The 26,942-nt window shown below is 42.0% G+C and overlaps 1 protein-coding gene across 4 annotated transcripts in view; it reads left to right on the top strand.

The window, feature by feature from the left end:
- The window catches only part of LOC142013372 (uncharacterized protein KIAA1958-like), a 125,759-nt gene extending 99,446 nt beyond the window's left edge, over positions 1–26,313 (top strand). For all 4 annotated transcript variants that reach the window (XM_074994668.1, XM_074994669.1, XM_074994670.1 and 1 more), the window contains 2 exons: positions 16,228–16,400; positions 21,028–26,313. In XM_074994668.1, the coding sequence (XP_074850769.1) occupies positions 16,228–16,400; positions 21,028–21,834 (980 nt within the window). In that variant the 3' untranslated portion in view covers positions 21,835–26,313. The remainder of the gene's footprint in view (positions 1–16,227; positions 16,401–21,027) is intronic.
- Positions 26,314–26,942: the final 629 nt, after the last annotated feature.

Below are 26,942 nucleotides of genomic sequence, written 5' to 3'. Positions count from 1 at the left end.
GCTTATGGAGCTACATCAGAGAGAGCACAAAAAACCCCACAACTTCTAAAATCTTAATTAATTTTAGAGGTTCATTTATAGCCTCTGAGATGTACTTGCCCAAAAAAGTGATATTGAATGTTATTTTAACTAGCAGAAATTCTTCACAGGAGACTAGAAGGTTTGAAGGGTCATCAGAGAGGAAAACTTTCCCTTGCAAGTCACTGGTTTAAAACAGGTCCATTCTAACAGTGGCTACAGTTCATTCCGTCTATTCGGTATTTGGCTGGTTACCATATGTGAGATGACTTGGTGGTCTTGAGATGATGCCAGGTAGAGATGATTGATTGTGTCCATATCACTATAAACATCAATGTTGTTTACAGCAGCCAGAATAGTTGGTGTAGTCTCAGTACATGCCAGTACACACCAAGTGTTGAATGGGCTGTGGAGACTGAGCAGTAGAATCTTTTTCCTGTAGGTGATCCCTCCTGGTCAGAGGCAAGAAGTTTTAGAGGGCTGTATGGGGAAACTTGCATTGCAACTGCTGCAGACTACGCAAAATCATAGACGTGTAGGACTGGAAGGGACCTGGACAGGTCATCTAATCTAGTCCCAATGATGGAGATTCCACAGCTTCCTTTCATGTTCTGCAGCAGGCGTAGAACTCAGGCGCTTTAATTCCAACATACTGTGCATTCCACTCTCATGGCAGCCATCCAGCCTTGTGTGACAACAGAAAGCTTTTACAGGAGCTAGAAGGGGTTGAGTTGTTTTTATTTAATATGTTAACATAGGATCTATTAGTTTCCCTCATCTTAGTGTTTGGTAACAGGAGGCTGTAGTGTATATGGCTTCTAGAATTTTACTGGGCAAATTAGACTGTGAAATGACTATGCAACTTTCACTTGGCTAATTCCCAGTCTGCTCTGCATCGCTGGTGCATGGATTCCCCGTCCGTGGTTAAAAATATTTAATGGTTTTAGTCGCCACCTAAGGAACACTGGGCTTGAGAACAGATCAGTTAAAGAAATCATTTCCCAGGATTTAAGGCGTGAGAAGTAAAAGCAAAGTTTAGAAGGGAAAATTAAAAAAGGATATATACTGGGCTTCTATATGATTTTGAACAGCTTTATTCAGGAAGACAAATAGGCCGGTAGCAAAGAGGAAGCAAAGCAAGCAGTGATGATTGTGATAGTAATTTTCTTTTGAGTTAATTTTTTCCCCTGAGTTCTGGTCATAGGTCCAAATCTTGCAAGCTCTGACTTAAAAGGGAATGCTATGCATGAAGACTTGTAAGACTGGATTCTACACATAACTCAGATATGTTTGTGTGTGACTAATAAAACATCTCTATACGTAGTATATATAGTGCATTTATGTAGATATACAGAAAGTATTAGAGCATAGACAGAAAAAATCATACTCATTTGTTCATTAGTTGTATTTCAGAATTTTTTTCTGAATATCTGCTCTGCCTGTGAGTTACATAAAATATTCTTGGGCCTTGTTCTGCCACCTTTGCACAGGAAGAACCAGGCTAATTTTATGGAACGTTTTATCTGAAAAATAACATCTTAACAGATCAGAAAATCATACCATAATGCTCCTTGCTAATTTTGTAGCCGTAAATGAAGGAAAAAAAGAAAATGCTTTCTAAATACACATGCTTCCCACCCTTTGATTCATACTCACAACTTCTGCATGCCAGAGGAGGAGTTTTAGAGGCTTGATTTACTAGACTTTCTAAGGGTTGTATGGGGTTTAAGTGAGGGCAGAGCTTGGTCCTAAATGGGTAGAATTTAGCCAAACCCCAGCTGTTCTCTGCAGAATAGAAAGTCAGTATTTCAATAGGTAGGGGACTTGTAACTTCCAGATGATGTAAACTACTACAGAAAAAAAAACTGTGCTGTATAGACACACACATTTCACTTCTGAACTCCTTTTGGCAAAACATTGGGATGGAGGTGCCCATAGTTCTTCAACTCCTTCCAGGCTGTGACACGTGTTCATAGCTCCTGGAGTTCCAGTCCTTTTCTCTTCAAAATTTGCTTGACCAGAGACTTCCTGTCCTAACCAGGCTCTTGCACTGCCTGTCTTACTGTCCTCTTCCTTGTTTACTTTCTTTACCCATTGTTCTCCATTTCTTCTCCAACCCACCTCAAATGTGCGGTCTCTTGCCTATCTGTTATTGAGATCTCCAAGCTCCTCTTCCCCTCCAATCTCTTCCATGTGCATTCTGCTTTTTTCTTGCCAGCCATTCTCCTCAGGATGCTGCTTTCTACTACCTGTTTCTTCTTTTCTTCCGTCCACGTAGAGCAAACCATTTCAGAACCACGCATCAGGCAGAGACAAAGACCTGCAGCATACGCTTTTCCTTTCAATTTGTTACTTAACTACCAGTGCCATGGGGTCATCCTTTTCACCACCACTCATGCCTGTGGGTGTACACTCAGCTGAAATATAAAGTACACAATTTTCCACCTTGGCAACCAGCACTCATTTTGGTTCTCCAATGGGCAGGCACATGCATATAATCTCTGGGTTTCTGATGTGCTAATTTGACATCTTAGGTGTGGAAGTAGCTTCCCTCACTTGGGCTCCACATGTATGATATGAGCCCTCTGTTTCCAAAGATAATGACAATTTGTTTCCTGAGTCTTTGTCTGCTGAGTCTTGGTACAGAATTCATAGTGAAACCAGCAGGGAAAAATGTGCTAATATAGCTTTTAGGAATACAATCCATATAGCCTTTTAGTATAGGGTTAAAAAATTAACTAAATACAGCATTTTCCCCTTCTTGATATTTCAGGTCATTTTCAGTCTCCATCCCATGCACTGCTGAAATCTGAGAATCCTTAAGTTTAATAATAAAAACAGCAACAGAGACTAACAGATGATCTGAAATATCCGGCAGCAATTCAGATACTTGGAACAGCAGGAAGTAGTTTTTCTATATTGGGGCGTAATTCTACTCTCACTTACTGAAATGCAAGCCTCGTGGGACAACTTTAGTGCCATTGTACCATGGTAGCCTACAGCACTATTTGGCTTTTTTGATCGGACCCAGTTCAGCAAACCACTGAAACATAAGCAGTGTCTTAATTTCTAATCCAACAAAGCTGCTAAACATGTATGTTAAACATACGAATAGATACTGAGATGACTCATACATTTAAAGCTAAACCCATGCATAAGTGCTTGCTGGATCAGTATCTTTGTGTCTATATTATTTCTTATCTTGGTGCCCCACATGCATGCAATATAGTATTCTTCAGCTGTCACAATCTACCAGGTCACAAGCAAGGTGGAAGAGAAAGAGATTGGATTGTAAAGAAAAATGCACTTATATTGTTGAGGAAGATAACTTAGGGCACAGAGAAAGAGAGAGGTTTGCAAACACCATAGAAGTCTTTGTCGTCTTTCTAAAGAATGCAAACAATCTTGGTCTTGAACCAGCCTTTTTATGTCCTGTTTTTTGTATGCTAGAATTAAAAAATATTTTCCATTAGTTTTAATTATCTGCTCACTTTAACTTTGACCTTTTAAAGCATTTTGCTATAACAACGGTTGGTCTCATGGTGAGCAGTGCTAGGAAAATACCAGCAAACATAAATCTTTTAATTTATTTCGCCCACTATGCTTAATCTCTTTAATCTGTTAATGATCTGTGTTTTCTTCCTTTTTGCAAAACATCATCAAACACTGTTTGGCATAAGTTAAGGGAACATATGTGGTTTCACAGACATACAATTTTCACCTAAATTCTGTTAAGTGATCATCAATGCATTTTACTCTGAGACCAATTTTATCTTACACTGATTTTTCTAACTGTGCCCTCGTAGTTAAAAGTCAACTCTTAACATTTTTTTTAAAAAGTAGATTTTGTTTTTTCTTTTGTTTTATAAACACTGTTTGTTTTAAAAAAATTACTGTCTTGCCAAAAAAAGATGATTTCTATGCATTGTTTGATTCAGTGGTGTTGAGATTTTGCATGTCTTGTAGGTGCTCTTATGTACATACATTTGTGATATTTGTAGAAATGTTAGCCATGTTAATCAGTGGCGATTAGTCAGGGAGGGCAGGGATGCAAAACCCCATGCTCTCAAGTTGGCATTGGCCACTGCCAGAAGATAGGATACTGGGCTAGATGGACCACTGACCCAGTATGGCTGTTCCTATGTTCTTACATATTGCTGCTATAACCACTTACTGTAGTTAACTGAAAAATCTATACTAAGAGGCTGTGCCAGTTAACAGTTTTATGTATGACATTATAAAGTGTGTACTCCGCTGTTTGTTTAATGTTGTAAGCCAGTATTTCGTGCCTTCTGTAGAAGGAAACAATATGTTGTGGTAGACAGGAGGTGCCAAATTTACAATATCCTGTACCACACGAGTTACCATATACCCGGTTAAGAAACCCATCTCTTGCTTTTAAAAAGTATTCTAAAAGTGACTGAAAAATGACATGGGTTATTCTTATTTTTCAATTTACTTTGGAAAAAACCTTGATAAAGTTAATGAAAGTTATTTACTAAATCAGATACATGTGAAAACAGAGCAATTGCTAAGATAGGATGTGTTGCTGAAGAGCATTGTTTCGATGTTTGGTTTGCATTTGTTGCAGAATAATGGGAGAAGAGTTTGACATCTGAAATGTTCATTTTAGCGTCAAATCAAATAATGAGGAAAGCATTTTAAATTAGTAGCGGAACAGTCTGAAAGTGTTCATTGCCCTTAAGCTGAAGTGGCACAGTAGTGATACTCTTCTATATTAACTTTCATAGTGGTCCTGATTCTAATTTCAAAGTAAATAAGGAATAATAACTCCACCAAAGTCAACAGAGTTCCCTTCCGTTTTTCAGCTCGATTGAAATCAATGAACTTAAGCTGCTGCAAAGCTAGTGTGACAGCAGAGTAGAGCCCAATGTTTTGGGACTCACTCTTTTCAGGGTCTCTTCATGCCAGACCCTTTGTCTCAGCTCTGCCATTTCATTTTCAAAAAGTTACTTTTCTAATCTCACTGTAGATGCTGAAAATGTGAATGTAAAAGAACAAAGCAGATAAATTGATCTCGATTTTGATGGGAGTTTTCACAGGCTGAAAAGGGTCGATTCCTTTTTGAAGTGAGTTTGCTGGACAGCTTTAGGGTGGAAAGGGATGCGCTACTGAAAAACTTGAGATGACTTTTCAAACCTTGCCAGAAAAGTTTGGCCTAAAAATATCTTAAAAGCACTTGCAATTTCTGCCTTCATCCAAAAAGAATTGTAAGCCAAGATTTTCAAACATGACTAGTGGTTTTGGGAGCATCACTTTTTGGCTGTCCAACCTGTGATCCCTTAAAAGACCCTGTTTCTGAAAGTGGGTGCTCAGCATGTTCTGAAAATCATGCCGCTATGTGTCCCAAAAATCAAGGCAAGCAAAATCACAAGTCCCTTTTGAAAATTTTATCCCCATTTAAATGTATAACTCCTACTTAAAACTCTTGGGTGTGTCTGAACCTCCTGTATAGTGTTCAGCAGTAGACCTTAAAGCACTTTACGAGCTTTTTAAAATATTACTCCTTACAACACTCCTGAGAGTAGGCAGTACTATTATCCCCATTTTACAGATTGGAAACTGAGGGTCAGACCAGCTAAGAGACCTTCCCGAGGTCATAGATGGAGTCTTTGGCAGAGTAGGGAATAGCATTTGTCTCTCCTATGCCCTAGTCTAATTTCATCTTCAGAGATCTTGGGCCCAATTCTCATGTGGTATAGATCATTAGAGCTGTATTGGCTTCAGTTTAGCCCTTTGTTGCCAATATGGCTCCATTTAATATTTGCTATTTTAAAGTCAGCTTGTTGTTTCTGTACTTGGTGGCCACTGTGACCTGAACAAAAACTCAGGTAAAATGCCTCTGCTGGTGTGAGTGCAGAATTCTGATTTGGGAGAGTTTACTCCACTTGGTACACATGTTAAATGTTCACCTGAGGTGGAGGGTAACCATACGTCCTGTATTAGGTGGGACGGTCCCATATGCCAAAAAGGTGTCCCTACTTATTTTTTAAAAGGGACTAATTGTCCCATATCTGAGTCCTCCCCTGCTGACCTTTTCCGCCAGCAGCTGCACAGGTACAGCTGCTGGCCAGAGAGCAGGTAGGTCACTTCCCCGAACCTTGAGGAAAAGCGGGGAGCGTGGGCAGCTTCTGTGTCCCTGCCACTTCCCTAGGGCTCCCAGGGAGGCCCAGCAGCTGCTGCTTCCTTCCTGGTTTTCTGGGGGTTGGTGGAGCTGGGACAAGCTGCCCCACCCCGCCAATCTCCTTGGCCCGTATTTGGGACAGGGAGTTACAGTTGCTCTTCTGAGGTGTGAAGCTGTAGAGAACCAGATCCTGAATCTGTGCTGCTTCTTGCACACCTGTGCTTGTCACTGGTGTGTCCTGCTCTTGTTAGTCACTGCTTCAGCAGAATAGCTAGTCTACATTCTACTTTCCCATGGCCCAGTTTGCCAAAAATGACACCTGGCTTGGCCTCCCATGCTGCAAAAACATTCCCCCCCATGGCTTCCAGGCCTTTGTAGCTCGTTGCAGAAGCAGGATATGGTTTTGCCAAAATACATCACCATAGTAAATGATATGATTCATTTAGTGCACAATAATCTGAAAATATGATTGTACTTCCATGGGTGTATATGTTGGTAATGGGAAATGGACTGCTCCCTTCTGAGCATAAACAGCTCTGCTGGTACATCTCCTACCACTGCTTATGGAGTCCCCAGCTCTGGAAATGCTATTAAATTGGTGGGTCTAATGCTTTTGTGAACAGAATACAGGTTGAACTTCTCTAGTCTGACCCTCTCTCATCCAGCAACATCTGTAATCCAGCATGATTCAAGTTAGCCAGATGACCACTTACCGTGGGTATGGCCAAGTTTCCCGTGATCCCATAAAGTTTGTTTACAGTCACCAGTCCTGGTTTTCAGTGTTCTGTGCTGTTATTTAGCTCTAATTTACCCTTAAATATCTTCTAAGAGCCCAGTAAGCAGTGGAAATGTTGGTAATGTGCTAGACAATATTGACCTTCTGTGGTGTGGTAAATTTTCTCCTCTGGTCAGATCCTGAGGGTGCTGGACTAGATAGGCTCAGCCTGTGTGCTTTTCACTTTCTGGCTTGCATCTTTTTCAGTCACTGAGGTACCTGGGGAAATCTTGTATCAGTTTAATTATATTACAGGACAAGGTATTTTTAGAAAAATATTTTAATGTTCTCGGCTGGAATTCTGATAGACCCTAAGGGAGTTATATTTAATTCACTTAGGTGCCTTTGAAAATCTCATTCCTAAATGCAGCCAATTATTTTAAAACATGAATTTAGTATTAAAATACGTCTCTGTGTGAAAATGGGACCCTATTCCTCAGCATATCTGCTCCCTCTGGGCATTTTGAGTCATAGTTGCTTGTTTTAGTGGGGAAAATGTACAGTTTTGATGTATTCTAACCTTTCAGAACCGGTGCGTCTCTGGGAAGTGTATTTGAATGCTTTCTTGTTTGTGCATCCTCACCAAAATAGTTAACTAAGATCCATTTGCAGTCATCCATTCATCCCCATTGCCTTCAAGCAGTACTCTCTGTGGAGGAAATAAGGTTTGGTCTATACTAGGCAGGTAAGTCAATTTCAGATACACAACTGTAGATAGGGCAATTGCATAGCTAGAACTGACGTATCTGAAATAGACTTTCCTGACTGTCCTCACTGAGGGAGGTTGCTGGGAGCATTTCTCCCATTCATCTCCCTTACTCCTCACAATAGCAAGGAGTACAGAGCTTGACTGCTGATTCCAGACAGATTGATTTTGCATGTCTCTATCAGACATGCAAAATTGAACTCTGGAAGATCGACCCTGACTTGGTTGATCTTCCTGGAAGTACATATGTACACTAGGATTGCAACAGTGTAACAGAGTGGGGGATATGACAAAAATGAGGCTGAGCAGTTGTCACTGAGGGTGTTATCATGTCACTTGATTTTTTTGTGGTAGGTGAGCCATAAAGAACTGTCCTGAGACTCAGATCCTAGGCTAAGACTGCCACTAAGATTGGCATATTTGATTTGCAAGGAGCAAGAATTGTGGCACCCCACAACGTCACTTTTACAAAGTAGCTTTGCATGAAGTACCAAATCTTTGGCTGGTGCCAACTACAGGAATCAGTGAAATTACTGCCATTTGTACCAGCTGAGGGCTTGGCTCTTATGCACATGAAGTGAAATTAAAAGCCTGCTTTTCTATAGGGTCTATTTACCATTCCACAAATAAGTGGTCCTCAGACTTTAACTAGAATGGAATAAACACTTTAGGTCATATATCTGCTCCCGAGACATTTGTTTCAGAGCGGTCCCACAAAAGTGCTGCTGTTACACAAAAGAGACCAGGAAACACCGACTAGGCAAGGAGAAGAAATTGAAGGAAGAATGATAGGGTGGCTGTGTTCCTGCATTTTCTCACCTCTCAGTTCATTTTAAGTATTTCAAAAGAATAACTTTAGTTGCTTATTAATTGGAGCAGGCCACTAACTTATCTTATCATTGCCTGAGCTTCAGATTGCTAGGTGAGTCTGATGCTTTAGCATCTCAGCTCATTTTGTTTAGTTCTCCCCATAAGTACGTTTCAAATGTTTAGTTTTGCTCAACAACAGATGGATGTCACGATATTTACAATGTTAGCTACTATTGTAGTGTGACTTTCTTGTTTTGAAATATTTGGTTTTGGTACAGCCTTAAACTTACAGAACTAAGAAGATCATTTCAAAAGTAAGCAACTGGTAACGTCATTGATGTCTGTGATACGTGCATGCTTTATTCACAGTATTTTGTCTGTAATTGGGTATGGTGACCAATTCTCATTTATGTAATAAACTGTTTCTGCAAAGGTGGCTACTCTCTTTAATCCTGTAAAAACAAAACACGTAGAAATTGGAAGCCCGTGGTAGAAAAGAATCCAAAGCACTTACAAGCCTTAGGAATCCACACTGCTGTGAAATTCTTGTGAGCTGGTAAAACATTCTGAGAAGTGGCTTGCAAACAAGCTCACCAAAGCTTGTCCTTTCCTGCATCACTTAGAATTATAGAATCATGGGGTTAGAAGAGACCTCAAGAGGTCATTAAATCCAACCCCCTGCTCAAAGCAGGACTAGTCCCCACTAAATTATTCCAGCCAGGGCTTTGTCAAGCCACAATTTAAAGACCTCTAGGGAAGAAGATTCTACCACCTCCCTACGTAACTTACTCCAGAGCTTCACCACCCTCCTAGTGAAATAGTTTTTCCTAATATCCAACCTATATCTCTCCCCCAACTACCACTTGAAAGTGTTGCTCCTTCTTCTGTCAGCTATTCGTTGAGTTCACTGAGGCCCTGATTCAGGCAGAATTTCAGGAACATGCTTATGTCCATCCTTATTCAGCAAAGCCCTTAAGAATGTGTTCGCCTTTAAACACGTTCTTTAGTCACAGTGATTTCAATGGGATTGAAACCCATGCTTCTAGTGCCCTTCCTGAATAAGGATGCTTCCTTGAATCTGAGCCTGAGATTGGATTTAGTGAAGCTCAGGGTATATTTTGACTCCGAGTGTTCCATTTTGCTTTTAGACTTTCCAGAGCTAGGACTGCCCCTCTCACAAGACAGCAACATTTTCAACTGAAACGGGGTTTTCCAAGCCCAAGCCAATCCCTGTGTTTTGTCCAACGACCCAGCGTGGCTAATGGTTAATTTGTGCATGTGTGCGTGCGTGCGTGTGCGCTATTGAAAAAGTTTTTAGGGTTGGCAAAAGAACTTACTTAAGGGAGGGTTTTGATTTAAAACTACCCCAGACAGAGACCCAGATCCAAGACTGTAAATTTGGCATGACAGTCCTTTCCCAAGTCAGAACTTGCAGTGTTCTAGAATACGGTATTAAAATGTACAAATCTGAGTCACAAACTCCATTATTTTAACACTACCAATAAAGCACAGTATCCCAAATTAAAAATCTGAAAGCTGCAAGAGAAGCCTCCAAAGCAGCTGCTGGTATGATGACAGTGTTGAAGGACGAGATCATCAAATAATCTCAAGTGCTTGCAAGAGGCATGGCAAAAAGATTGAAATAAAGTAACAAACGATAGCTGTGAACTAACCAACCGTGGCACATTTCATGTTTGCTTGGGGAAAATGGGGCAAGCAAATGCGTGTGAGATGACTAAATAGGGCGGGCGGGGGAGGGATAGACAGGAGAGGGGATTGTTTTTTCCATTTGTCTCAGCTTTGTAGCCTCATAAACTGCAAACACTTTTAAGTGGGGCCTTTGTTGCTGAGCAGTGGCAGTTTGTGGGGTCATGGTGATGCTCCTTTGTCCAGGGCCATGAAATCTTTTCTGAATGACTGGTCATCTTGGGATGCTTTGAAAAACTGATTTGAAGTTACAGAGAGGTAGCCACGTTAGGCTGTAGCTTCACAAAACAAAAAATCAGTTCTGTGGCACTTTAAAGACTAACAAAATAATTTATTCAGTGATGAGCTCTCATGGGACAGGCCCACTTCTTCTGAAGATAGTTTTAAAACTTCATCTGTGTGGTGATTCCAACAGCAGGCAGAAAGAGGGGTCGGGGCCATTTACGTCAGATCTCCATACTCAGAACACCTCTGCTTCTGCTAACAATGGAGTGGGCAGGTTCACTTCTCCCCCATTACACGCTTGGCTATCCATCCCTGGGATGGCTCAGCGTGATCTGCTGCCATTATAAGTGGCTTTCTGAAACATCGACATGCCATGCAGCTGTGTAAACAATGATAAGCTTAGGCCAATATTTCTTCCTTCAACCAATCTTATAAACTTTGCGGTATCTCTCAGCTGTGCAACTAACAAATATTTCTGTCATGCTTTTATTGCAATTTCATAATCCAGACGTTGTTTACCAATGACATTTTAATCGATGTAGAAATAGCTCAGGGCTGTTATGGCACAATGCCTACTCAGATGTATCTGAGACAAGAGCTTACACATTAGTAATCTAGGGCTTGAAATTAGTTTATAATTTATTCCAAAACAAGTGGAACTTGGCAGCTGTCCCTGGAAAGACGTGTGAGAGGTCTCTTTAGAATAAACCAAAATTTATATGCATTATAACAGTAGGTTTTGGCCATGTAAGTCCTCTTGCAGCAGTTTGTAAGAATACTTTGAAAAAAGAATGAGACAGAGCTATGAAGTTACCTCCTTTTTCGGTAAAGGGTAGCAGAAACTTCCAAAGTCAACTTGAACTAATTTACGTTACGGCTACAGTGTAGCTGTAGCCCAAGGATATGTCTACACAGCACCCTTATTCTGAAATAAGGTATTCAGGAATAGTTATTGGGAAGAAGGATGCTTTCAAAACTGGGGTTTCCTTTCAAAGGAACCTCATCTACATGACTAGTTTTCAGTTAGAAAGCAGCAATTTCGAAGCTATGGGTGGCTGTCATTATGCAAATGAGATGCTGAATATTCATATCAGTGCCTCATTAGCATTTTTGATCCACGGCATTTCTTACCCCATCTGAAAGGAAGAAGGGGCTTTCGAAGTCTGGGGTGTCCTTTCGAAGGGCCCCCCTCTACACGGGCAGTGTGCAATTTGAAAGCGGCACTTTTGAATTATGTGCAGCAGTCATTATGCTAATGAGGTGCTGCATGTTCATGGAAGTGCCTCATTAGCATCTTCTGAACTCGCTCACTACCATGCCCCTTCCAAAAGGAAGGGGCTAGTGTAGACGTATCCATGAGGTTTATCTATTTCAAAGTAACTCAACTGCTCTTTCACATTTATTTTGAAATAGCAGTTGTGTCATGTAGACAGTAGGACAGTTACTTTGAAATAACTGTGCTGTGTAGACTTACCCCAGGAGAGGATATCGGAAAGTGCGTCCTTACTTTCTGCGGGTAGGGTTGGCCTGGAAAGTAATTTCTGATCACAAGGATCAACTGCTTCTCTTGTTCTGTGCATGGAATGGCATTTTGCATCAGAGAGCAGTGTGCCTGCTGATCAGTGAGTGCCTCTGCAGGCCTCTTTTTTGGAGGAAAACTACAGTTTTAGGTGGTAGAAATGATGCAGAGATTTTAAAATTAATCACATTTTGAGTCTCTGGACTCCAGTGGTGTCTCACTAACCCACCTTGAAAATGTCTATGTACATCCTCACCTTAAACACAGAAGATACAACTCCAGCCTGAAAAATGGTACTAAGAGCATAGTGCTATGGGACCCGTATGGAAATGTAAAGTTCTGGGATATGGTCCCTACATACTACAGTGCTTGTTGGACAGATTTGGAGCGTGCACATCTTTGTGAAAGGGAAGAAATGACAACAATGACTTATCATCGTAATTGAGGAAGGCTGGTGAGCAGATTTTTCCACTCGGTAAATTTCTGATAGGATGTTGCAACCATGCTGTAAAAGATATTGACGCTGCAAGAGAACCTTAGAGAGGATCAAAGAAAAACACAAAAGGGGATGCTTTCAAAGGAGCCTTGGTTTGTAGCCTGTTCCATTGCAGCTCGCACTCCATGGTGCTTTTGAAAATAGAACTTAGGCAAACATCTAAGCAAGTTGAAAATTTAACCCCAAAAGTCTAAATTAGAGCTGACATCTACCCAATGAGTCATGCGTGGTTACTGTCAGTGACTCCTGTCTGTGCATGACAGTGTGTTCTTGTATAACTTTAAACACTTGGAGCTTGACTCAGCTGCTGATTGATAAATCGGCCTGATGTAGTCTTGCAAGTGCATAAATACCATGAAGCTGATGGGATTTGGGAATGATTAAAGTGAGGAGGATTTGGCACATGCTTCACAGAGGAAAAAAAAAGCAAATGACTTAATGTCGCCCTGGAACATCTTCTGATTTAGGTCCAATTCTAAAAGGCACTTAAGCACGTGCTTACTGGTAATTTCATCAATGGGAGTTAAGAATGTGTCTAAAGTTAAAAAACATGCTCAAGTGTCTTGGGGCTTGAGCCAAAACCATGGAAATCTTTGGATTGGCTCTGGATAGGCTCTTGATGAAAACGAGTAGGAATACTCATGTGCTTAAAATGAAGTGTGGGTTTTCATGTGTTGTTGAATCGGTTCCAGTCCTGTCCAGTGCTGCCTTACTGTGTTATTTAATACTGATTACTAAGTAGTGGATTAAACTGCTTTCTCCTAGAGCAAAAGAGATTAGAATGCAAATCTATTGATAATGAAAAATATCCGTTTCCCAGTGAATCAGCTGTTTTGTGGCTCCTGTTACCCCTCTTATCTGACACGTGCACCTGGATGGCAACAAGACTGGCAGATTGCCTTCTTATTACTCCTCTATTTTTTTCCTCTAGGTCTGTCTGTGGTTCCCATGATGACCAGGGTAACTATCTCTGAATCAGCTAGTTTGGTCCTCAAGCTTTAGCAACAACTTAAAGCGGAGTTATAGGGTATTTTCAATCAAAAGAAAAAGCCGGGGGAGGCAGGGGAGTGGTGTACAGAAAAAATGAAGAGTTCTGAGGATGTATTTGATATTAATAACATCCTACTTCAGATGAAACACTCAGTATACTCATATTGCAAAACCACTGTCTTTCCGTTCTGAGTTTGTTCCACACCTGGCAATTCTAGGGCTGACTGGGGCTCTTAGTTGCAACCACAACATAAATAATTAAAGCTAATAACATATAAGATACAAGCTGGAACAAAAACTCCGTATCTTGAAGTCTGTGCAATTTTGGGTCCTGTACATAAGCACCTGGCAGAGTACATCCGGTCTCACAGTCCAGTCCCTGGGACTCCAGGAAGCTGCACCTGTGATGCTATGCCTAAAAATTTAGTCTGCAATTTTCAAGTCTGCATGCCTAAAGTGAAGCATAATTTTTTTAAAAGCACCAAAGGTCACTAAGATCACAAATCCAACAGATTTTTTAAGTGAAACTGATGCTCCTAAATCCCTTGGGCACTTTTGAACCTCTTCCCCCTAAATCCCCTACTTAGGCTCACAGCCAGAAGATGCCCGGTTTTCGAAAGGGCTGAGCTGTTGCTACTCGCGCTGGTAGCTCTCAGGCCAGCTGGCGGTGAGGCAGAATCATAGAAATGTAGGGCTGCAAGGCACCTCCCAGCGGTTATCAAGTCCAGCCACAGGATGGCTTCACAGAAGCCAGTGTGGGAAAGCGAAGGGGCAGGGGCCTTCTGCAGAAATTTGGCCTGAAGTCAATTCCATTGATTAGGTGCTCAGCAATTACCTGTGGCATGTAGAAGGCACCAAATACAGGTTACAGGCTTCCTGGTGAGTTTCTGGAGGGTTGCCAGAAGCTGGGGCAACAAGGTCCCGGGGGAACTTCTTCACCTGCTGTAGTCACTGAAAGGTGAACTAAAGCCACAGGGATTCATCTAACAGGACCCACCAGAAGAGTGGCTCTGAGATGCCTGTGAAAGGCCAGTGCATCCAGGTCATTAACAGGAGGGTGTGAACCTGCAACCTTTGGGGCAAAAGCCCTGTGCTCTACCACATGACCTAAAGGCCATTTGGCTTCCAGCCAAGGATGCGTAGCAGAGACTTCACTCTCCCTTGTCAGTGGTCTCAGTGCCTCTGGGGTTGCGCCTACGTTTCCCTTCTGTACTTAAGCTGGAATGTGACCAATGCAGCTGAGAAGAGGGGCCGCAAGTGGGGCTGAAGCTGCTCTGGCAGCCGTTCTAATTTGCAGTGACTGCACAGTGGCCACAAGAGGTGCCCCAGTCATGCTCTCTGCACTACAAGCTGGGGCGGCGTAGGAGCGGCTACTGTGGTTACAGATGCTACTCAAGGATCCCCCTGCACTGGGAGAGAACGTTCGAGTGACTGGATCTCTAGGCTAACGCGGCACTTTTATCTACCCACTTAAAACATAGGTGGACTCCCTGGGATCGACACGCTGTTCCCAGGAGTGGTGTCACAGTGCAGATGCCATTTACAGGTGTCAGCTCTGGGAAATGATGATGGTGGGGAGGCAATGAGTATCCAGCATCCTATAGGGCCAGACTTTTTCCTGGCTGGCTGAATGATGGGGGAGAAAATGCAGGGGGCATTGTGGAAGCAGAGATGAGGCCCCTTGGGTTGTCCCATGAGAACTGGAGGGGGAAAGCCCCTTCCTTCTCATCATGAAACAATCTCATTGTCACTTAAAGAGGCTGGGACCTTCCTCTCTCCTCCGACACAGCTGGTGATTAGCAGACCCCTTGGGCTGTAGTAACCGCTGCACCCTCTGTGGCTGCAGGGTTGATGGAGGTAGATCTCTTGGGGAAGGATATAGAGCTGCTTTGGAGGGGAGCTCCTTTCCATGAGTTCTCCATCTCTTACTGCTTGTTGCTGAGATTTCATTTGTCACGCTGGCTGGCAGTCCCACTGAGCAGCCAACTGGGCGCACACTGTATAGACAACTTAAGCACCTGTTAGGACTTCACATGGCCTGGGCTGCCACATAAACAGGCTTCAGGCCCATATAGATTACTCTTAAATGTAGTGGATGGAATAAAATTATAGTGGTGTCGTAAAAACATATTACTTTGTCATAAGAGATAGTAAGGGCCTGAAGAACCAGAGTAGGGTCAGTCATCAATCGACTCCATTTGGATCCCTCCTGTGAGGCTGAGGAGAATTTGAGAAATGAGCACTGAGTATCTGCACTTTAATCCTGGCCTCGCACTGTCTCAGACCGTCTCTGTTGGCTGCCCTGCTTCTCTGCACTGCTTGGCACTGAGTGCAAAGAGGGTAGAAAGCCCTGCAATGGGACAGGGTGGAGCATTCCAGCTGAGTGATGTTAAATGCCCACTTACGCCTCATTACCTACAGTTCTGGGCCGTGGAGAATCAGGATCCATATGTGATGGAGCATTTTGCTTCAATTGCTGAGAGAGTTCATTAAGGCACCCCCTTTTCTCCCTCATCACACCGGTCCTCTTCCCATCCCTCTACCCCAAGTAAAAGGTCTTGAATTGCTCTGTCTGTGTCATTTACTTTGTTTAGCACCATGTGCTGGGGCACCCCCATATTGATGACCTGTATAAGAAATAACCATTCCACATTCTAGTGTTCCAATCAAAGTGCACAAATAGCTTCATGCCAGGTTGCTGTTTCTGTGACTTCATTTCTCATTGTTTCTACTTATGTAAACAGTTCCCAGTTGCTGAAAACCTGATTAACTCAAGAGTTCAAGAAGATTAAATTGTTTTTTCCCCCTATTTTTTTTTTTTTTTTTTGCTTTCCAGCATACTCAACTAAACTCAACAAATTTCCTGTCTTCAATTTTGACGACGACCTGAAGTATCTGTGCATCAGTGCAGTGAGCCCAAACACTACGAAGGCCACTCTGTATGCTCTGAACGTGTGGAGATACTGGTGTATGACAAAAGGACTTAAGGACCACATGGACATCACTAAGGTAAGCACTGTTAGAGAGAGCTCCTCTGGTCAGGTCAGAGTGGCAGATCAACGGGAGAAACAGGGCTAAGTAAAATGAGGATTTAAAGCTTCTTTATGCTCCCAGTATTAGCCGGGGCCAACACAGTCACCAGAATAAGCCTATGGTCGTATTTAATTTGTACCTTGTTGCCCCTTGGTGCAGTTCAAGCAGCCTGCGACAAGCTGGGTACAGGGGAGCTCTGGCAGGAGAAGCAGTATATGCATGTTCTTGGCCAAAAACCACGTTTATTATCTTAGGGGCCTTATTTTTCTCTGTGGGTCAAGCATTAACGTTCCCGTCCTGCAAGTACTTGATTTAAGCATGGTCTTAGCTTTAAGCCCATAGTTCAGTGTTTCAAGTTAAGCATGTGCTCTGTTAAAATAAGGCCTAAGAAGTTGACTTGTCTGAAGTGATGCAGAAAACAATAAAAATAAAATAAAATAAAATTAAAATAACACCGAAACAGTGTTAAAAATCCACTTTGAGGCCAAAGCAGTAACCAGGGACATTGAACACCACTACTCAGCACACAAGGGTGCAGAGCTGAGACAGACTGTCCAATAAATTCTTGGATTGCATTGCAGACAACTTTTTTATTCCAAAAGGTTGAAAAAGCTACCGGGGGGAAGCTGTTCCAGATTTAATTTTAACAAATAGGGAGGAAATTATTGAGAATATGAAAGTGGAAGGATGCTTGGGTGAAAGTGATCATGAAATCATAGAGTTCACAATTCTAAGGAAGGGTAGAAAGGAAAACAGTACAATAGAGATAATGGATTTCAGGAAGGCAGATTTTGGTAAACTCAGACAGCTGGTAGGTAAGGTCCCATGGGAAGCTAAACTGAGGGGAAAAACAGCTGAGGAGAGTTGGCAGTTTTTCAAAGGGACATTATTAAGGGCCCAAAAGCAAGCTATCCCGCTGCGTAGGAAAGATAGAAAATATGGAAAAAGACCGCCTTGGCTTAACCAGGAGATCTTGCATGATCTCAAAATAAAAAAGGAATTGTATAAGAAATGGAAACTAGGACAAATTACAAAGGACGAATATAGGCAAACAACACGAGCGTGCAGCAGCAAGATTAGAAAGGCTATGGCACAAAATGAGTTCAAACTAGCTACAAGCATAAAGGGGAACAAGAAGGCTTTTTACAAATACATTGGTAACAAGAGGAAGACCAAGGAGAGGGTAGGGCCATTGGTCAGTGAGGAGGGAGAAACAGTAACAGGGAATTTGGAAATGGCAGAGAGGTTTAATGATTTCTTTGTTTCGGTCTTCACTGAGAAATCTGAAGGAGTGCCTGACATAGAGAATGCTAGTGAAAAAGGGGTAGATTTAGACGTTGAAATAAGAAAAGAACAAATTAAAATGTACTTAGAAAAATTAGATGTCTGCAAGTCACCAGGGCCTGATGAAATGCATCCTAGAATCCTCAAGGAGCTGATAGAAGAGGTATCTGAGCCTTTAGCAATCATTTTTGGAAAATCGTGGGAGACGGGAGAAATTCCAGAAGACTGGAAAAGGGCAAATATAGTGCCCATTTATAAAAAGGGGAACAAGAATAACCCGGGAAACTACAGGCCAGTCAGCTTAACTTCTGTGCCAGGAAAGATAATGGAGCAGGTAATTAAAGAAATCATCTGCAAGCATTTGGAAGGTGGTAAGGTGATAGGGAACAGCCAGCATGGTTTTGTTAAAAACAGATCATGTCAAACCAATCTAATAGCTTTCTTTGATAGAATAACGAGCCTTGTGGATAAGGGAGAAGCGGTGGAGGTGGTATACCTAGACTTCAGTAAAGCATTTGACACGGTCTCACATAATATACTTATCAATAAACTACACAAATACAACTTAGATGGGGCTACTATAAGGTCGGTGAACAACTGGCTGGATAACCGTACCCAGAGAGTAGTTATTAATGGTTTTCAATCCTGCTGGAAAAATATAACTAGTGGGGTTCCGCAGGGGTCTGTTTTAGGACCAGTTCTGTTCAATATCTTCATTAACGATTTAGATATTGACGTAGAAAGTACACTTATTAAGTTTGCAGATGATACCAAGCTGGGAGGGGTTGCAACTTCTTTGGAGGATAGGGTCATAATTCAAAAGGATCTGGATAAACTGGAGAAATGGGCTGAGGTAAACAGGATGAAGTTTAATAAGGACAAATGCAAAGTGCTCCACTTAGGAAGGAACAATCAGTGTCACACATACAGAATGGGAAAGGACTGCCTAGGAATGAGTACAGCAGAAAGGGATCTAGGGGTTATGGTGGACCACAAGCTAAATATGAGTCAACAGTGTGATGCTGTTGCAAAAAAAGCAAACGTGATTCTGGGATGCATTAACAGGTGTGTTGTGAACAAAACACGAGAAGTCATTCTTCCGCTCTACTCTGCGCTGGTTAGGCCTCAGCTGGAGTATTGTGTCCAGTTCTGGGCACCGCAGTTCAGGAAGGATGTGGAGAAATTGGAGAGGGTCCAGAGGAGAGCAACGAGAATGATCAAAGGTCTAGAGAACATGACCTATGAAGAAAGGCTGAAAGAATTGGGCTTCTTTAGTTTGGAAAAGAGAAGATTGAGGGGGGACATGATAGCAGTTTTCAGGTATCTAAAAGGGTGTCATAAGGCAGAGGGAGGGAGCTTGTTCTTCCTTGCCTCTGAGGATAGAACAAGAGGCAATGGACTTAAATTGCAGCAGGGGAGGTTCAGGTTGGACATTAGGAAAAAGTTCCTAACTGTCAGGGTGATCAAACACTGGAACGAATTGCCAAGGGAGGTGGTAGACTCTCCATCACTGGAGATATTTAAGAAGAGGTTAGATAGATGGCTTTCAGGGATGGTTTAAACAGTACTGGGTCCTGCCATGAGGGCAGGGGGCTGGACTCGATGGCCTCTCGAGGTCCCTTCCAGTCCTACTCTTCTATGATTCTATGATCCTTCCTCTGATACAGAGGAGCTCTTAGAAGATGTGTGTGTCAGGCAGCCTGCTGCTTAAGGGAAGGGTTTCTTGTGTGGCTGAGATGCGTGAGCGTGCGCGCTGGGCACTTGAGGCATGTCAGTTGAGTCCCAAGGATGTGGTAGAACCTTAGAACGCCAAGGACAGTTTGTTCCTCGTCCACCTGTAACGTCAGGAAGTACTTTTGTTTTCACTTCCGAAGGGGTCTGCTTTAAGGAGGCAGTCGCCCTTTGGATGTGCATCTGTTTGCACAATGTACAAATGTGTTTGTAATCCAGAAGTAGAAATGGGAGCACTGAAAAAGCCCTGTGCAGGCGGGTTAACAAAGTCTGATTCCACGCATGGCAGACAATGGTCCAGGTAAGTGCTGGTGAGCACGGACAGAGTCCCTGAATGCTGCTTAATTCTTTGACTCTAGGAATCAAAGGCAATATTATACATCCATCCCTCCTGTTATTGCAAGCATCTCATTATAACCAGCTTAATGCTTTCCTTTAATTATGAGATTTATAGAGGCTGTAAGGGTATCTCAGTGGAAAGAAGGAATGGAAAATTTCTGTAGCTGGAGCTTAAAAGGTGAAAGTACAGAGTATAAGGCAAGCATTGTACTTCAAGCAACACAATGTATTCATACCAGGTGAAATCCTGATCCACTGACTTCAGCAGGGCCAAGATTTGATCTCTGTTTCTTAGAAGGTGGGAGTTGGTGTTCTGGTGCTGTAGTGGATGGGGCCCCAGTAGGCTGACCAGTTGTCCTGATTTTACACGGACAGTCCCAATATTTGGGACTTTGTCTTACATGGGCACCTATTACCTCCCAGGCCTGTTCCTATTTGCACACTTGCTGTCTCGTCACCCTAGGCCCTAAACATCAGAACCTGTCAGCTCTCTTGCTCTACATTAATCCTGGTGCCCTAATACCAATGGGGTCCTCATCTCTGCAAAGGAGAGTGCTGAAGAACTCAGCTTTGATATTCCAGGCTGCCTTTTTTTCCTCCCTACAACTTCATTTCCCTTTCCTATCAGCTGCTTTAGCCTTGCATTCTCTTTGTAGTTACACAAATACGCACCCTTGCTCTTCAAAAACTGCCAGGTCACTACATTCTTCTTGGGATGCCAAGAGCGTGTTGCATCTTGCGCCTTTCCTCTGTGCAGAGGGCGAAAAAGATCTTGAACTTGGGTCTTCCCGCTTAGTAGCACATTTTACTGACCTAGTCGGGGTGTTTTGCCAGCTATAGAATAGAACGGGGTCTGAACCACAATCCTGGATCTGAAGACCATCATGCTTTGGAGAAGTTTGAATCCAGATCTAGCTCCAGAATTGAAGTTCACTGCTGGTCAGTGGGAAAAAGCTAAACTCTAGATGGGACTATTGTTGCTGTTTGGGAGAATTTGGATCTAGATCCAAGCTTATCAGTTCAGGCCTGTTACTAGTAAAGGATTTTATCCCATGTATATAATAACACTTGCCAGGCCCGTGAATGGGCAGGAGGAAAAATCCAAGGAGTGCTAAGGGCTGACTGGTATAGGCCCTGCCCCTTCCGGCCTGGTCATGCCCCTTCCAGGGCATGGAGCTAGGTCCCTTCTCCCACTTTGTCCCAGGGCCTGTGGTGGCTGTAACTGACATTTGTATTTTTCTTGTTCCAGATTCCAGCTGCGAAGCTGAATGAACTCCTTGAGGACTTTTACATTACAGTGAAGAAAACAGATGGCTCAGACTTCTTAGCCACATCCCTGCATGCCATCCGCCGAGGCCTGGACCGGATTCTGAAGAATGCCGGGGTGGGATTTTCCATCACCAGCAGCACCTTCACTTCCTCCACCAAGAAGCTGAAGGAGAAACTCCGGGTGCTCAGCAAGGCTGGGATGTCCGGTGCTCGTTCTCGCAACATTGTCTACTTTTCCCTGTCCGATGAAGAAGAGATGTGGAGAACGGGGTGCTTGGGGGATGAGAGTCCAGTAGCCCTACTGTCCACTGTGGTGAAATATAACAGCCAGTACCTCAACATGAGGACTTTGCAGGAGCATGCAGACTTAATGTACGGGGACATTGAATTACTCAAAGATTCACAAAACAGGCCCTTTTTTGCTCGAACAGACAGTGTAAAACGAGAACACAGGGTGAGCTCAAACAAGGTGTGTTATGGCCAGATATACCACGAGCACTCCAAAGGACACAAGCTGTGTCCCTACTGCCTCCTCTACAAGTACATGTATATCCATCGGCCCCCAACCCAGATGGAAGCAAAGTCTCCTTTCTATCTGACTGCACGGAAGGAGATTAGTGGCCTGGGGAACGTGTGGTACGAGGAGCAAAGGATGGGGCTGCGCTCCCTGAGAGGAGTTGTCCCAAAACTGGCTAAAAAAGTCAAACTTGACCACTGTGAAAACTTCACTTTTGTTTCATTTACTCAGGCTTCCAGAAAGTTTGGGTCTCTTAACTCCTATCAGTAAGTCTGACATCCATGTTCTAATGACCTCCGCATGGTCAGTCCATGGTACAAAAAGGGGGCATTGAACTAAAGGAGCTTATTTCAGTAGCCAGACCTTTATAGACAATCAGAAAGATGATGGCCTGCTGATGACTCATTTTGATCCTAATTGGAGCAGCTGCTACTGAGAAAATTTGAGCTCTTTTCCCAAAAGTGTTCGTAGATATTCTATTATGGAGACAATATACTGCGGCATCTACCAGAATGCTACAAGAGTGAGGAAATCTGTTAATTACAGTGCCTTTTAGCACAGGTTTTTTTCAACAAGTACCACATTAAACTGGGCCAGAAATAAAATCCCCAGTAGGTTAGTAGCTTTAGTACCTTGTGAAGAAAGTAAGTTGCTATTAAATTATAGTCTAAAAAAAGTGCAAAGAGAGAGAGGCAGATACATTAAATATTTCCCAGGGAATTTTTTTTTGTTTGGTTGATGGATATAACCCAGTTCTGAAAAGCGAGCAGCATGACTTCAGGGAAGACCCTGCATTTGACAGCTCTCTGCAGTGGTTGCCACCTGCTCTCCATTGTCCACTGGGGCAATTTTATGAAGCCAGATTCATTTACAAACAAGCTTTTGAGAATTATATTTCATACACCTGTGCTATTGTGGATTTTTCTCCAAGTAGGATTAAGAGAGCTATTATCAAAGACTGGTAACTCTTGAAGCAGAAGTGCCTATGTTTTCTTTCATGTGTAGCATACAAAGGTTACTTTCTTGTGAGCCGTTCTTAGATTTTTTTTTTCTCACATCTGGGCAGTATGCCATGAATGTAGATATTTTTCCCAACATACAGAAATTTACACTGGATCTGTAGAAATGCCTAGAGGTGATTCCTGGATTTACCAAATAATGAACATGGTTACAGCATCCTCAGAGGGCAGCTTTTTAAGACGTTCATTTATCAAAGTTAACTCCAAATTTTAAAAAAATGCCAACTAGTGATTTTGGGTGTCCTACTTTTGAGACATCCTAAAGGGACCTGATTTCAGAGGGACAGTTGCTCAGCATTGTCTGAAAGTCACGTCCCTTTACAATAGCTCACGCTGGGCATTCAAAATCACTTGTCACTTTTGTAAAATCTTGCCAATTCAAGACCCCTTTTGACTGAAATAGGACGTGTATCAAGCCCTTCGGTCACAAGAAGCTGTGTCATAGAAAACCTGCACCTATTTTAGGGAATAATATCAGAGAGATAGCCAAGTTAGTCTGTATTCTTACAAAGCAAACAAGCATATCTCCAGATCTGAGGAAGTGGATCTGTCCCATGAAAGCTCATGGCCTAATAAATTATGTTGTTAGTCTTTAAAGTGCTACATAACTGCTTGTTTGTTTGATTTTAGGGAAATAGGAGTTTTACCATGCATAGCTCATTGTTGTAGTACAAATGACATGACGGGCCTCTCCCAATATATCACAAAGCTGTGACATCATTATGGAATCTGGGGACACATCAAGCGAGCGACAGAATCATTTCTATACCAATGTTGTGTTACACCTTTAAATCATAGCGCAAGACCCGTAGTTATATGACTATAAATATAGAATAATAAAATCTAGCTTTATTTTTGGAAGTCACACGCACATTGCTAGTATTTTCCTAGCAAAAACTTGATTTCTAATATCTATTCATTGTTCATGAGTTCTAAAATATAGGTTTACTTTTGTCTGTTAAAAGTGTGGGTCCGGCATTAAAGGTTACTTTAATTTTAAAGAAGTCATTCACTGGACCGGGAAAGAGAGAGCAGCATTCGCAAGAGATATGTACCTCATATGTTACCCCATGTGCAAGCTGCGTAGCTCATTTTTCTCCTTCTGTTCCCTACCAAGGACCTGATGCTGTGAGGTCTGCATACCCTCCACTCCCATTTGACTGCAGGACAAGTGAAAGATTCTCATGTCTATACATGATCGGACTCTAGTAAATGTAGTGTGATACCTGTGGAGTAAGAAACTTTGGTTACACTGTATTTCTTTCAGAGAAGTGTACGATATATATTTTGGAGTATTGTTGGTGCTGATGACTGAAAGAAAACAAACATTTCCCTAAACACTGTACCTCTTCTCGGTTTACATTGTTCTCATTTATGTGACTGTCTCTGGCCAGGGGACTATCCTGTTGCAACAATGTTTTGTCAGTTCTCTGATGCTAGTTTTCGTGTAGGAGACTGAATGTGCAGTACACTGTAGCATTACAAAGACATTATGACAAATTAACTGGACATTACAGAAAAAAACCCAAAAGTTGTATTTATAGGATAGGGTGAGCTCTCCTTTTACAGAGATTATTTCATACAGCTCTCACATCTGCCTTGCACAATTGTGTGATCACTTGCACCTCTGCAAAGTCAGTGCAAAATGCTAACAGTAGTAGCAGAGTATGCCCAGGTAGAAATGGTAACCCAAGGATAAGGGTTATGAAGAATTTACTCTTGGAAATGTGAGGGTATGTCTACACAGCAGCCTTAATTTGAAATAAGATATTCCGAAAGAGCTGTTCTGAATAGCTTATTTTGAAATAACACAGCTACACACAAAAATGCATTTCAAAATAGCACTCAGCTATTTCAAAGTATATTATCTACACAAATAGAGCCTATTTTGAAATACAGCCATTGGAGGCATTATGGCTTGTTTTGAAATAGGCTGTATTCCCTGTCTTAACAGCACCTAATTCGAAATACCTCTTTTGAAATAGGCATTATTACTCATGGAATGAGGTTTACCAATTTTGAAATAAGCCAACCGTTATTTTGAAATTATTTCAAAATAGTGGTTGTGTTGTGTGGACACTAGGACAGTTATTTTGAAATAGGAGCTGTTATTTCAAAATAACTTTGTTGCGTAGACCTACCGTTAGTTTTAATGGCAGAATTTTCAACCTAGAGACCACTCTTGGAAAAGCAGATGCATTCTGCCATCATCCCTGTATACCTTGTGCCATGAGGCATAAGGGATGTCCTGTAGGGGAACTTTTCACAACATTTGGCCCCGTCTGGACAGGCCAAATGTCTGGAAAGCCTCTCCTGACAGAACTGTTGGCAAAAGATACGCAAATTGCGTTGCGCACTTTGTATATCTTATGCAGACTGTTCCTGCAGTCTAGGCCCAGCCTAGGTGTGTAAAGCCAGGCTTTTAAATCCACAGTCAATACTTAAATCTGTGGCTTAATCTTCAAAGGTACTGCGCTTCTGCAGCTCCTGTGGGAGTTGACGTTGCTCAGCAATTTCCAGGATCAGGCACTGGGAGAGAACGTCACTATTAAAAGCATTAGGGAAAGATTTCCAAATGCACAAAGGGGCACAGGTCACCTGTTGGCTTTCACCTAATTCTCCTTTGCGCTGTGGTAAATCTCTGTGCAACTTAGCTGCATTAGTGGAACTGAAGTTTTGTTCTTCTTTGCTTAATTTAAATACTGCATTAATTATAACTGATCTTCAGTTTCTTTATCATTTACTTGATAGGCTGCATCTTGTGCAAATCTAAAGGTGACTGATTATAGCAAAATTTGGTGAATGTTTTGTTCATTCCCTTCTGGATTCTATTAGGACAGAAAAATTCCATTTAGTGTTGTATTCCAGAACTGTCTCCACAAGGAGAAACTAATTCTCAAGTATGATCTGAAAAACTCCATCTAGTAAGGAAAAAATCTTACTTCTTTGTTTTAAGAAGTGATTAGTGCTGATATTTTTAGCACTAATATAGATTTTGCCCTTCCACCCAAAAATTCATGGCATTAATCACTATAATTTGAATTAAATGGTGCCCCTGTGTCCTAACCTGTGAATCTACATTATCCAAAGGAAGCATTTATCCTAGTTCTGATCTGCTGGCAGTGACGATAAGCTTACCATGTTTTGCAGGCATTGGTATTATCTGCATTTGAAAAGCAAATAGAGCCCTGAAGGGCAGCAGATACCATACAAACTCAGTCTGGCATTGACTCCTCCAGCCTGTTCTGGCTTTGGCCTATCCATCTGATACCTGACACTTCAAAGGACTATGCCCATAATTCTCCTGTGTACCATTAAGCTTTTTCAAAGGATTGTATGAAAAGTTTAAAAAATATGTATTACCTATTGCTTTTGTGAAGGAAAATCTGTCTTGATCCCATTTAACAATGTCTTTTTTATGTTCTTAAGTTAGACAGTTTTGTGGCTCTGTTCTCATTTATTCTCAGTGTTTGCTCTGAATCAAAAGCAATATTCCTCTTTGCAAAATCTGAAAAGTGACTAAATATTTCAGAATCTCTAGTATTTTTGAAGTAGAACAGAACATCTGATAGCGTATGATCCATTTTTTTAAAAAATGATTTGCTGATTCCGTAAACTTTCTCTGTGGTACAGTCGGTAAAAAAACAAAACAAAACTTTGTTTTGTCTTTTAACTTTTACAATTAATGAAACTGGAGCCACTGTTACTTATCTAAATAAATTTAATTTTAAAAGTATCAAAGAAGTTCAGGTTATTGTTATTTGTGGTATATATCTTGGGAGGATAGGCGCATGAACACTAGCATCATGAAAGAGTTGAACATGATCAACAATGAAGCCATTATCATTCATCAACAACTTCGTTGGACTGGTCACGTGGTTCAGATGTCTGATCATCACCTCCCAAAACACATTCTGTTTTTGGAGTTGGAGGAAGAACAGAGGGAGCCAGAGGAAATGCTATATGGACGTGCTGAAGGCGCACATGAAAAAGTGTGGCATTGGTGTCGACACTTTGGAGAACCTTGTTCAGGACCATCTCCAGTGGAGAGTGCTAAGCTGCAAGATGGTGGCTCAATTGGAGAGGTCCTGCTGCAGCACAGGTGAGAAGAGGCAGAGAAGAAGAAAAAAGTGGTAAAAACTGCCCCATGTCCCTCCAACAGCTACCAACACCTGCCCCCTTCTGTGAAAAGATCGGGGCCTCCAGAATCAGGCTGATCAGCCGTCAGCAAACTCATAAATAGCCGGGTGACATGAAGACATCCTACTTGTTACTGAGTGACTGCCAAGAAGAAGTGTCTAGAGGCCTCATTGGTGATCAGGACCCATACAAAATCTGTGTTGCAAGTAGCTCATTCCT

The sequence above is a fragment of the Carettochelys insculpta genome, chromosome 5 (assembly GCF_033958435.1).
Source record: "Carettochelys insculpta isolate YL-2023 chromosome 5, ASM3395843v1, whole genome shotgun sequence".
NCBI classification, from domain to species: Eukaryota; Metazoa; Chordata; order Testudines; family Carettochelyidae; genus Carettochelys; species Carettochelys insculpta.
This window is presented reverse-complemented; position numbering and strand designations above follow the sequence as displayed.